The 12,024-nt window shown below is 55.6% G+C and overlaps 1 protein-coding gene across 1 annotated transcript; it reads right to left on the bottom strand.

The window, feature by feature from the left end:
* Nucleotides 1-1,673: 1,673 nt before the first annotated feature.
* Nucleotides 1,674-5,283, bottom strand: NKX2-3 (NK2 homeobox 3). Its single transcript, XM_001166828.6, has 2 exons — nt 4,721-5,283; nt 1,674-3,215 (listed from the first exon to the last, which is right to left on the bottom strand). The coding sequence occupies exons 1-2, from the start codon at nt 5,076-5,078 to the stop codon at nt 2,473-2,475; spliced, it is 1,101 nt and encodes a 366-aa protein (XP_001166828.5). The 5' UTR covers nt 5,079-5,283; the 3' UTR covers nt 1,674-2,472.
* Nucleotides 5,284-12,024: the final 6,741 nt, after the last annotated feature.

The raw sequence follows: 12,024 nt of genomic DNA, 5'->3' as shown, positions 1-12,024 counted from the left end.
CCTCCACCCACACCTTCACACCTGAAAATAAAATCCACCAGTCTAGGGACACTTTTTTTTTCACCGTTCCCAGCAACTCAACAGTACAAGTGAATACATAGTAGGTGCTCAGTATACCTAGTTGAATGGATGCATGAATGAATGAAAGTCTGCAGCCGCAGGCTGTGAGAAGCAAGTAACAAGCCAAGAATTTCCTCTCCAGCCCTTGGCCTAAGCAATCCATGGAAAGGTAACGGCTCCAGAAGAGGGAGCGCGGTAGGGAAGGGGATTCGGGCATCACGGTGGTGGGAGGCTGTGTCCCAGTTCGGGGACGACGTGAAAGAGGAGGGACCTGGCCGCGAGTTGCTGCGGGACCAGCAGTCTGGTGCACTGGCTCACGCTCGGCTCTGGGGTCTTTCTGCCGCCTGAGAGGCAAGGGGAGGGAAGGTCTTCGCCCCCCAAGTGCCGCTTCTCTAGCCTCCCGCTAGGCCCTTTCGGATGTGTCCAAGTCGCATCCTGGGCGGTCAGAGGGCTTCGGAGGGCTCCCTTGCCTGCCTGCCTCCCTCCCTCCCTTCCCTCCTTCTTTTTCTTCCTCCTCCTCGGGTCTCTACAGCTCCCCAGCCGGGCGGCCCCGCCACAGCCTAGCAGCCCCACCCCCTCCTGTAAGGGAGAAATTGCTAAACTTGTAGCAATAATGACCCAGCATTCAGGCCGCCGACTCCCGCTGAACGTCTCAGCGCCCCGGCCGGCCCGGCCTAATCAGCGCGCCCCTCCCTGCTGCCCGCCCAGCCCCCGTCCCCCTGCCGCCCCCTCCCCCAGCGCACAAAAAGTGGGGAACAAAACCCCCGCACATTTCTCCGTCCCTCTGTTGAGCAGACTGCTGCACAAAGCCCCCGCTCTGAGAAGCAATGGGGAGCTCGGGGGGGACGTCAATCCGACGCGCTGGGGTTTTTGTTCGCGCAGGGGACCTCGCCTTCCTACCACACCTTTTGTTCGGGACTCCAATAAAAAGCCATTCTTTCCGCACCTTCCCGGCCCGGAGCCGCCTTTCAGCGAGGCCCGGCCCCACAATGGCGCGGCGCTCTGAGGCCTCCCCATTCACCCGCCTTGGCACGCTCACAATCGGCCGTGTGGCAGCACAGCCCTCGCACAGGCATTCTCCGCAAGTGACAAGGAGCCGCATAAAGCCGCGGCCGCCGGGGGAGAAGGGAGGGCGGCCAAGGGGGAGAGCTCGGCCGCAGTGGGGCGCATCGCAGCGCCCCCGGGCGCGTTGGTAGCCCTGGCTGCAGCCAGGGAAGGAGCCGCCTTCGCGCGGCCAACAGCTGGGACTGCGAGCGAGGCTTCCTTTTCCCTGGCGACCCTCGAGGTGGGGCAGAGTGCAAGACTTGACCGAACGCAGGTCTATACAGCTAGTCCAAGCATCTGGGTAAAACTTAGGGGGAACTGCAAAGCCAGGGACTTCAAATGGCCCTGAGCCTTCGACCTGTCCAGCCCGTAAGAGTAAACAGAAATTAATGAACAAAGCCCCGAAGAGATCAGACTTGCAGTCTGGGGCCTGGCTCATGGGAGACCAGGCCTGCGATCGCCCAGGGAGGATGACTTTCCCCCTCGCACCTTTTCCTCCCCTTCCCGCCCTATTTAAAGGATTCCTCTCCACTCTTTGGGGCTAAACAAATTCTGTAGCCGGCCAACGATTTGAAAATATTGCACCTTGTTTATTGACTCCTGTAGTGTGTGGCAGCGGGTGTGTACACGGCGTGTGGTTATAGTTATATAGATAGATAGATAACATGTGCTGAATACAGAATACGAAACAGAAAGGAAACCCGGTAACACCTCCGGTGGGCCACCAGGTCCCGAGTTTGTTCAGCCTCCCCCCACCCCCAACTTTTGATCTCATTCGGCTGGTTTTCCTCGAAGAGTCCTGCGTCCCCCGACAATCCGGAGATCTGGACCGAGGTATCTGCTGCGGAGGGGAGACAGCTGCGAAACGAAATCGACTGTGCTATGGCGCTCCAGGCCCGCAAAGGGGGCAGAGGATCGGTAGGGCCTGGAATTTCTCAAGCCACGACCCCCATTTTTCTCTCCTTCATGCTTTTAATTTGTTATGTCCTTGGGCTCCCCGCCAACGCTTCGCGGAGGCGGCGGAAAGGCCGAGGGAGAGAAGCCCTTCTCGCTTTGGAAGAACCAAGCGCGGCCAGGGTCCTAGCCTCCTGGTCTCCTCTCGCTGCCAGGGTCGGGGCCATCGTCCTCCCCGGCGCCCAGCCGGCGTTTCTGCCTCAGAGACAGCCCTGGCGACCGGACCCAGTCATCCTCCTCGCCCCTGAGTCCCCTTCCCCAGGCCTCGAGTGAGCTGCGATCCGAAGCCCTGAGGAGCTAGAAGTATATATTTTTTTAACGAGGGGACCTGACCTTTAGGTCAGGCCCTTCTCGAGCTTCAGTCCCGCGGCGCCAGGCTGCGCTGGGGTGCCCGCCGCGTGACCCGCCCCGTCCCTACCAGGCCCGGATGCCCTGCAAGGTGCCCTGAGCGCACGCGGCCCCGGCTGCAGTACCCTGGTGCAACGGCTGTGCGCCGCCGCCGCTGCCGAAGCCTCCTAGGTTGCTCACGTTCACAAAGGGGCCGCCTCCGGCCGCGCTGCAGGCGGGCTGCATGGCAGTGGTCGCCGCGGAGGTCCCGCCGCCGCCGCCGCCGCCGCCGCCGCCCGCCGGGTACGCACAGCCATAGCTGCTGCTGTAGGCCGCCGCTGCTGCGGCGGCGGCAGCGGCGGCGGCGGCGGCCGCAGCCGAGTTCCCATAGCCGTAGGCGGGGAAGCTGTTGTAGGAGTAGGCGCTGGCGCCCACGCTGTAGGGCGCGCCGTAGGCCTGCGCGCTGGGCGTGACGCACGGCTTGCCGTCCCGCACCAGCACCGGGACCGCCACGCGGCGCGGCGGCGGCGGGGGCGCGTGTGCGCCAAGCTCCAGAGACTTGTCCTGCCGCTGTCTCTTGCACTTGTACCTGCGATTCTGGAACCAGATTTTCACCTGAGTGGATGTGAGCTTCAGGCTGCTGGCGAGGTGCTCGCGCTCGGGTGCCGACAGGTACCGCTGCTGCTTGAACCTGCGTTCCAGCTCGAAGACCTGGGCTTGCGAGAAGAGGACCCGGGGCTTCCGGCGGCTGCGTGGCTTCGGCCTCTCGCTCTCCTCCGCCGCCTTGCAGTCTCCGGCCGTCTCTAGAGACTTCTTCAGCTGGCAGCTTTCTGCGGAAGAAGCAAACAACAGCGTCCTTAGCTGTTCCCGGCCGCACCGCGGCTCCTGTCCTGGAGCACCGTGACCCTTTTTGGTGGCTGCGCAGAGCGTGCGGTAGTAAATGGCTGGACTTTTGGGAACGTTTGTGGCTCCTGGCGCTGTGGGACCCTGAGACAGCCCCAGTACCCAAAGAACGCCCTTAGCAGGCGGAGGCGCGTTTCGTGGAGAGGGGTAGTTAGTGCGTGTTTATTTGGATCTTGAGCATCTGCGAGAGAAGAGATTACTCTGTATTAAATATGCGGCTCGACGTGCTAATGACTATTTTCAGGATGAAGGCTTGCAACTACATAATAACTACAGTATTTGCAAACTCGTTTGCATTCTACTCCACCAAGGATAACTGAAGGTGTGAGGCGTGTTGGTATGAGTGGGCCGGTGGGCATGGGTTGCGCGAAAATCTGTTCTGAGTGTAACGCTTGTGCATGGCTCAGGGACTTGTGTGTGTGTGTGTGTGTGTGTGGCTTATAAAAGACTACATGCGAATGTTATGACAACATCTGTGTGCACTTTGAAAATGAAGTTTGATTGACTAGTTATAGACAGTTTCATGCCGATTTTCGGCTCTGGGAACTATGAGAGCATAGGCCTTGGCCTCTGCCACATCAAACCGCCTCTTGGGGAAAGACTGTGATTCTGTCCTCTTAAATACACTTCCTTGGGGACTTTATTTGATTATCCCATCTCCCTATCAATTCACTTCCCGTCCGATGTGAGCAGCCAAGATCTCGGACTCAAGTTCGGCGCGTTTTCTATTAGGCCCGCAGCCTGGGACACAAAGCAAAACGTTACGGATTTTCAAAAAAGGCTGGCGCCTTAGGGATGTGAGAGCTATGGTCGCGCGGAATAGACATTGTTCCCACGCACTTTCCGATCATCTCCTCTCTCTCTACCGAGTGCCACGGGTTCAAGGACGCTGAGCTCCAAGCAGAGAAGGGAGGAAACCGCCCAGCTGGCCTCCACCAAAGTTCCTGCCCCTGCGGGTGCGAGAGACACAGGCTGCTTGGGCTGTCTTTTCGGAGAAGAAGGGGTGGCTGCCCTGGGCTAAGAGAACTCATCTCACCCTAGAGGGAAAACGAAAAAGGTCCAGGCTCCTGCCCTTTTTGGGGGAAGAGGCTTTTGGGGCGGGGGGAAGAGCAAAAATACTGCCAGTTATGAGGACCCAGGCGCTGAGCCCACGTCGCCTCTCAGCATCAGGGCAGCAGTAACCACCTTCCCTTCCCTCATTTCCCCCTTTGGGGGGGAGTAGTTGTCAGGGTCACCTCGTCCTTGTCTCTCCACCCCGGCTCCCTTGCAGGTACCTGCGCTTTGTGGAGCTGTCGGTGACCAGGGCGGAGGCATGGCCCCAGCCAAAGGGTAAAGGGGTGGGCAGCTGCGCTGGCAAGGTTTGTGGGCTGTTTGTGTGCGCTCTGCCATTGCTCCAGGTGTGCGGGTGCGTTTTCTTTCCCCCTCTACTCACTTTGGCTCCGGTCCCTCACGACCTCGGGCTCCTCTTCATGTTCCTTGGGCTCGCTGCACGAGTCTCGTAGGACCGTGTGGACATAGCCCTGGGGACACAGCCCTGAATCCCCGTGGCCGTCTGCTGCGGCTAGTGAGTTCAAATAGGACAATTTCTCGCCCTCGTCTTCCTCGTCCTCCTCCCCTCCGTCAGAAAATTGCGTCCCCTCAGCTGCGGCCAGCATGCAGGGCGCAGAGTGGAAGTGGTGCTCCAAGTCCGCCTGCAAGTGCGCACCATGGAAGTGCTGGTGCTGCTGCTCCAGATTCAAAATGTCTTTGACTGAGAAAGGGGTGGAGGTGACCGGGCTTGGTAACATCATCAGGGCCACTTAATTGTCCAGTCCAAATAATAAATCCCGGCGGGGGCGGGGAGGCAGCGCGGCGGCTCCAGCTCTCCTCCTGGACTCCGCCGCTGCTGCCGAGTCGGGCTTTTGACAGACGCGGTCCCACTCCAGTCTAAATCGCCTCCATTGGCCGGGACCTGGGGGTCTGGGTTTTGTTACAGCCACTGCAGGGACTGGGGCCCGGGCTCCTAAGCCTCTGTCCGGAAGACTTGCGTCACGTCGGGGGGCGGGGCTGGCGCCCCAACCTCCCTCCCTATAGGTTCTGGCTCATGTGGGCCACGCCCCCTGCTCTCTGCGAGTGGGATGTTGCGGCTCTACCAGAAATAGACAAGGACTAGTATAGAGTCCTGAAGTCCGAGACGCTGCGGGCGAGGCTGCACTGATCCGGTTCCTGAACCATTGATTCCCGCGTGGCTGCACCTTCCCGACCTAGGCCAGTTCTGGGAGGCTTGCTGTCCACGAACCAACGCCAGGGAAGGATGCCCCAGGAGTGTGTTTTTTTCAGCTGCTGCGCGGGGCAGGAAAACTTCCTGGCGGGTAAATACTGGGCGCTGGATCCACGAGGAGATGCAGTGTTTTATCTATCTATGGGTGGGCGACATGTCCTTTTTCAACTTGTTGCCTTTGCTCAAGCTTTCTCTCCACTTGGAACATGTTTCTGACCCTTAGCCTCCACGAGTGGAAAATGTTCTCCAAGGAAGAGCTCCTAGATCGTCTAGCCGGAAGTCCCCTCTTTCAGGCTCTGAACTTGCAGCTTGTGTTAGCAAAGGACATGCATGTCACTTATCACTTCCCACTTAATTCTATAGCTGTATGTGCCTGCCTGGTCGCCCCAGTTAGACTGTAAGCTCCATGAGGGCAGTGTCCCGGGGTTGCTTTTGCCCTTGTATCCCTGGCAGCAGCCGCACAGAGCAGTATGTGAAAGGAAGATAGAGTTATGACTAAACTTTGGTATTCGACAGCTCTTGCTTGGCCTAGTCAGTGTGTGATCTTCGGCATTTCTAAGTCTGTTTTCTCGTCTATAAAACGAAGGCAGTAATACCTTTTTTGGTTGTTGCTAGGGTTGAATGAGGCAAAACATGCCAGAATCTTAGTGCAGGGCCTCACGCGTGTTAAGCGCTCAGTACGTGTCAACGACTGCTTTTCTGTATGGGAGGTCAAGCAGTGTTTGTTGACTGCATTGGTGGTGCGTGGCTGGAGTGTGGCACATACTGAGAGCAGGATCTGTCCTCACAAGGGAGGTGACCCAGCCTTGGCAGCCTTCTTTTCCGCCTATTGAAATCAGGAGCCTGAATGTAGGCCTTGCCTCTCCGACAGGCTTTTAAAATTTCTCTACCTACACGCCTTCTGGCACCTTCATGAGGCCCTGGTTGTTTTCTGGGGGAGTCTATGCAGTCCCCCACAGATTCTGGAAACTCTGAGCTGGAAACTCTGGGACCATCTTCTCCCACAATAGGCATTTGCTCGCTACCAGGCCTAGCCCAGTGAGGAGCAGCGGGCGCTGCTTTGAGGGCCACAGAAAGACCCGTGTGCAGCGCTGGCCTTAAAAAAATAGGGAACGGTTCCAGCTCAACCGTGGCTGTCCTCATCCGGCCCCAGCCAATCCAAGCATTTTTTGGCGGTCAGGATGGCGGAGCTGAAAGAGACCCGTCTCACCTGAAAGGGGCAGGTGAAAGGTGCAGGGACGGTGGACATTGCCTCCGAGCGGCATAAGACACCGGCTGGGAGTGGGTACGAAGGTGGAGGGCTGCCACGCGGGTCCCGCAACGGCGACAGGAGTGGGTGCCCAAGGTTGAAAGGAGAAAGAACAGCCTGTCGGGAGGTGGGAGAGGCGGGGCTCTGCAGAAGGGAGCGGAAATGTTGTGGAGAGGCAGCCCCTGGGTCCGCCCGGGGAGCTGGGATGCCGCGCGAGCCACGTGCGCCCCGGAGTACTTAGGGTAGCGGCGGCCCGCAGGCAGTAGGGAGAGACCCTCTGTGGGCAGGGTCTTGTGCTGGAACCGCCATTCCTCAGCCACAGGGGCGCCCGGTGTCTTTCTGCTTTAAATCCTGAAACTATTGACGCCCCAGGCGGAGACCAGTGTCTACAAACCAGGCGGTGAGTCTGCAGAGGGAGGAATGTGCCTTGTTTTGCCGTGGATCCCGAGCGCTCGGGCACAAAAATTCCGAGGTGGGGGCAGAGGGGTGCACGGCACCGCGGGGTGGCGGACCTCGAGTGTGTGTGCATCACGGTGGCCGCCGAGCATAAAAGCAGGAAGCTGAGCTCCAGCCCCACTTCCCCACCCCACCTCCGGGGCAAAACTGTCTCAGGGGAAATGTTTCTGCTCTCTTCTAGTCCCCAGTTTTCTTCTCCTCGGTGATTTCATGATTCTGGAAAAAGAAAAGGAGAAAGGCTATCGAAACAATCTCTCTCTTCCCAGTTTCCAACCGAAGCCTGCATTTCTCCTTGTTACATTCCCTTGCTTCCCATCTCCTTCGCTCCTAGGCCTTTCATAAATCTAGCCCAACAATCCAGGTCTTAAAACTGCGACCAGGACAAAGCGCCCCTCCAGCGCCTGATCGCCGATACACGCCCACAGACGCTCTGCAGCCGCCGGAGCCCACCAGGGCGCCTCTGTGAGCTCATGCAGGGGGCTGTCTCCTCCCCACCAGCCGGCCCACGGGTGCCCCTCTACCCCAAATTCCGCCGCCCCAGCCGCTCCCGGGCCAGGTACCTTGCGCCAGGCCTAAGCGGTTGTCTCTTGAGGACCCTGGGCAGGTTGCTCCTCAGTAGGCCACCAGGGCCTGTGAGGACTTCCAGGCGAAGGGGCCTAGCGGGCGGCCCCTAGACCTTATCGCCGCTTCCTTTCCTCATACCCAGCCCAGTGCAGTGCTGTTCCAGCCTGCGGAAAACCTCTATCCGCTACCGCATCCCTAAGGTTGATCTGAGTTTTATGCCCAGAGCAGGAGTTTGGGTTGTCTCCAGCTACCCCCTCAGTATTGTTCAGACTCCCTTGGTCTGGTTCCCCAGTGGCCGTGCTTCCCCGCAGGGATCCCCGCCAGGCCAATCTCATCTAGGTGGCCTCCTTTTCCCGCGCGCGCAACCTGTACCCTCGACGGCCGCGGGCCTGAAAGGAGGAGAACTCGAGAGCGGTAGTTGTACAGCAGCAGTCGCTCCACAGGAGTCTCTTATCAGAGTGGGATCTGGTTCCAACGCCTATCCAGTTACGATCGCCTTCTGGGGCATTTGCATTCTCTTGTCTGAAAAGTAGATCTTTGAAATCCTCGAGCTGTGCTCTACTAATAATAGGTTTTCGTTCCAGACAGTTTAGCTAATTACTGTCAGATAAAGTAAGTATGGCTGCATCCATGGAAGCGTTTGATTTTATTTTAATCGAGTGTATCTGCCTTCCTACCCTTTCATCACCTCATACATTTATACAAGCTCTCTCCCCCACCCTATTATTAAAGATCATCAGTAAATGGTGGCAAAGTCCTTGAAGGGGAAGTGCTGTATAGATGCCTAAATGTCTGTACCTTTTTTTTTTTTTTAAAGGAAAACCACATGCTAGCCATTACAATAAATGCATTATCAAATGAAAAATTTGACAATTTTTTGAAAACTGTTAAGTGTTCTCATGGCTGTTATTGTCTACACAAAGATTGCTTAATGCACATATAAATATAGGCAGATAATGGATAATTTTAGTTGTAAATGCCACTGCTTATCCCGTTGTCTCTCAACTTTTCAAATTGTCATTTAATTATGTAACCAAGGCTGCAAACAAGTTGAAAGTTATCGTGGCTTTCTAATCAAAATGTAACAATGTAACACTACAATCAGAAGAGATTTTTCTATTAAAGCCTGAAAAAATCATCCTGTGATGAACTCAGATAGCCAAAACATTTCAGGTGAATCTTTTCATTTTTTAAATTGCTCTCCTAGAAGTTTCATTTTCAATGTCAACTTATGAGAGAAAGACTCACTAAATGGGTTTTTGTTAATTTGTTGGTGGTAGTGATGGTGGTGGTGGTGCTGGTGGGTGTGTGTGTTTGTGTGTATGCGCAAGTGTGCTTTGCTTTGGTTTTTTGTTAAGGAATGTTAGAAAGCTATCCATTTTTTTTAAAGCAATTCAGAAGCAATAGCATTTTAATTGCGAGACGGGTGAATACATTTTGTGCTTTTAATGTCAACTAGGTTAGTGAGTCCCAGAAGGCATTAAACTGTTTTAATTTCTTGGGAGGTTTTTTTCTTGTCGAAGGAATTTCATAAAAAAGATTTTGAAATGCTGTTTTAAGCACTAGTTTGTTTTGCATGTGTTTGCAGGAATGCCAAATTTTCCTAGATTTTATTTGGAATTGAGTTTTCTAAATTAACCACTATTTCTCTTTCCTGGGAGAAAATTAGTCCGAATACAGTAATTTGTATAGTTCCTTGTAAATTACAGGTCCTTGCTGAGAATGTGACTTTCGATTTCTCAGGGAGAGGACTTCACAGCTATCTTTGTGGATCTGCCCCTCCAAAAATTTTAAAGATAAAAATGTAAATTACCCTTTCTTTACCAAAACCAGTTCTGTTAATAAAACATGTCGAAAAGACTGTATCTTTGTTGAATGAAAATCAATTCAATATTTTTTCAAACGAAAAATACCTAAATAAAGGACTCCTGTATACAGAAATTTATTTGTACTGTTTGCGTGTGCTATTTGGGCGTGCAGTGAGCAGTTTTAACTTGAGGATTAAATTGGAATTCTGAATGCATTCCTTAACTTTTTTTGTTGTTGCTAGCGTGCTTTTAACTTTCTGTAGCGAAATTTCAATGTGTATAAACTTTTAAAAATGTAATCTGACTTCAGAAGAGCGGCTGCTGTCTTGGGCAAATTAATTCATTCGAACCAGAGCGGCTGCCTGCTCTGTGCGGATTGCTGATTTTTGGTAGTGGGGGAACAGAGAAAGAAATGTGGTTATCGCGTTCCAAGAAGCAAGAGAGATTCTTCGTGTCTCTTCCAGCGCTATCTACTCGAAACTGTCTGCTCTCAACCGTAAACCGGCTCCGTGGGATCTCAGCCTCCTAGGACGTAGAAAGCTTCCTCCAAATCTCCCTGGGGGTCACGTTGGCACAAATACCTTCAAACCGTCTGAGAACGAAAAAGACCTTTCTCACTTGGAAAGAAACGTTTACTGCAGTCTTGTTTAAGTAACATGTTTAAGTAACGTCTTATGCGGCCTTCGCCGCGTCCAGCCTGGAGGTCCGGGCCTTCGGTCGGCACTGGGAGAGCGATCCCCAAGGTTCCGCTAGACCTTCGCTGCGTCAGCGGACGGCCAGGTCTGCGGGCCTAGCCCCCCGATTGCCCTTGGCCCCTGAAGCTGCAGGGACGCCCAGCCATCACCACTGCCCCGGCGCAGTTCCTGCTCGGCTCGCCTAACCCTGCGGAGATGTGGGGGTCGGGTGGGGCCGTGGGCTGCTGGCCTTGCTCAGAATCAGCCAGGGAACAGCAGAGAGGGCCGAGGCACCAGGCGGGTGCGGCGCGCCAGGACGCACGCCACAGGGGTCAGAAGGAGTGGCGCTCCCTAGGAACCAGGTCCAGGCTCTGGACCTCGCAGCCTCGCCTGCATGTCAGGTCGGAGGTCCCCGGTTCGGTACCTCCAGGTTGCAGCGACTGTAAGGGCCCCAAGCCTCATTGTGCCCTGCCTGGTACTGGCGCCCCGTCTCCAAGCCCGTGCACGTAGGGCCTAGCAGTGCTGGGCTTTTTCCTGGGGCTTCTCTCTCCATCCGCCCGCCAAGGGCCTGGGGCCCTAGCGAAGAGGACTAGGGAGACTTGGTCGGCCCGCACAAGGTGGGCCTTTGTCCTTGAACCTGCCTCTACGTTCTCGAACTCCCCTCCACCTCTCCGCACTCCTGCCAACCAGAGGCGAGGACCTTCTTACCTCTTGAGGCTCGCCACATCCTGAGGCCAGGCAGAGCTTCTGAGTCGGGGATCCTAAAACGCGCGCGCTCTTCCGCCTGCAGTCCTCCTCCTCTCCCTCACTGCTAGCCTTTTTCCCCTCGTAGCCCCTTCCTCTCTGACGGAGCCCATTTTACTCTGCCACCCCTTTTCCCTTCTGCCCTTCCCCCACTTCCTTTCTTCCTCACCTCCTCCCCCATCTCCTCAGCTTCCTTTCTTACTGTTTCCACTCCTCCCCACCTGTTTCCCTCCTGCCCATTTTCTCACTCTTCCCCTCATCTTGTTTCATTCCCCTCTTTTCCCTCCCTTCTTACCCCCTCCACTCTGATGCTCTCAGGCTTTTTGATTGTGGCCCCTGCAGATGTTTGATGTGAAGGGAATCAGGGCAGCACAGGAGGGCTTCGCTGAGGTGGGGTGAGACTAACTGAGCAAGACTCCACTCCTGAGCCCCACATTCCTTCCCCCATCCCACCCCTCTGCTTCTGACCCTCAGGGCTGCTCAGGAAAATGCCCATGCATCCCTGGGCTTGTGAAAGGGAAGCTACTCTGTGCCCTGTTCCAACTGGTAAGACCTCTCCCACCTCCCAAGCCCCCACTCCCCCATGGCCTCAGCAGTGGGCCCTAGCTGGTCTGTGGGGCTCCAGGTGGCAGGCTTGGCTGCCCTCCCCATGGAAATCCCCACTCCAGGCAGATCCTTCTCCGTTTCCTTCTATTGTGGCAGTCTGAAGAGAACCAGAGCAGAGCTGGAGGTGACCATGAGGCCTGGGCCCCAGGCATCCCTGAGAGCAGATGGGGGCTCCCAGACCAGGAACACCCACCCCCACTGCACCACACACAGGTGAGAGCAAACTGACTTTCCTTTCTTTCCCAACAGTCCCACTTTAGACTGGGGGTTGTATTGTCTTGAGTTCACCCCAACTGGAAGGTGTTTCAGAGATTGCCTTAAAATGCAGGGGCCAAATCTAAGAGAAAAGAGTGGGGTCCCTGGCTTCTCACACCA

The sequence above is a fragment of the Pan troglodytes genome, chromosome 8 (assembly GCF_028858775.2).
Source record: "Pan troglodytes isolate AG18354 chromosome 8, NHGRI_mPanTro3-v2.0_pri, whole genome shotgun sequence".
Taxonomy (NCBI): Eukaryota; Metazoa; Chordata; class Mammalia; order Primates; family Hominidae; genus Pan; species Pan troglodytes.
This window is presented reverse-complemented; position numbering and strand designations above follow the sequence as displayed.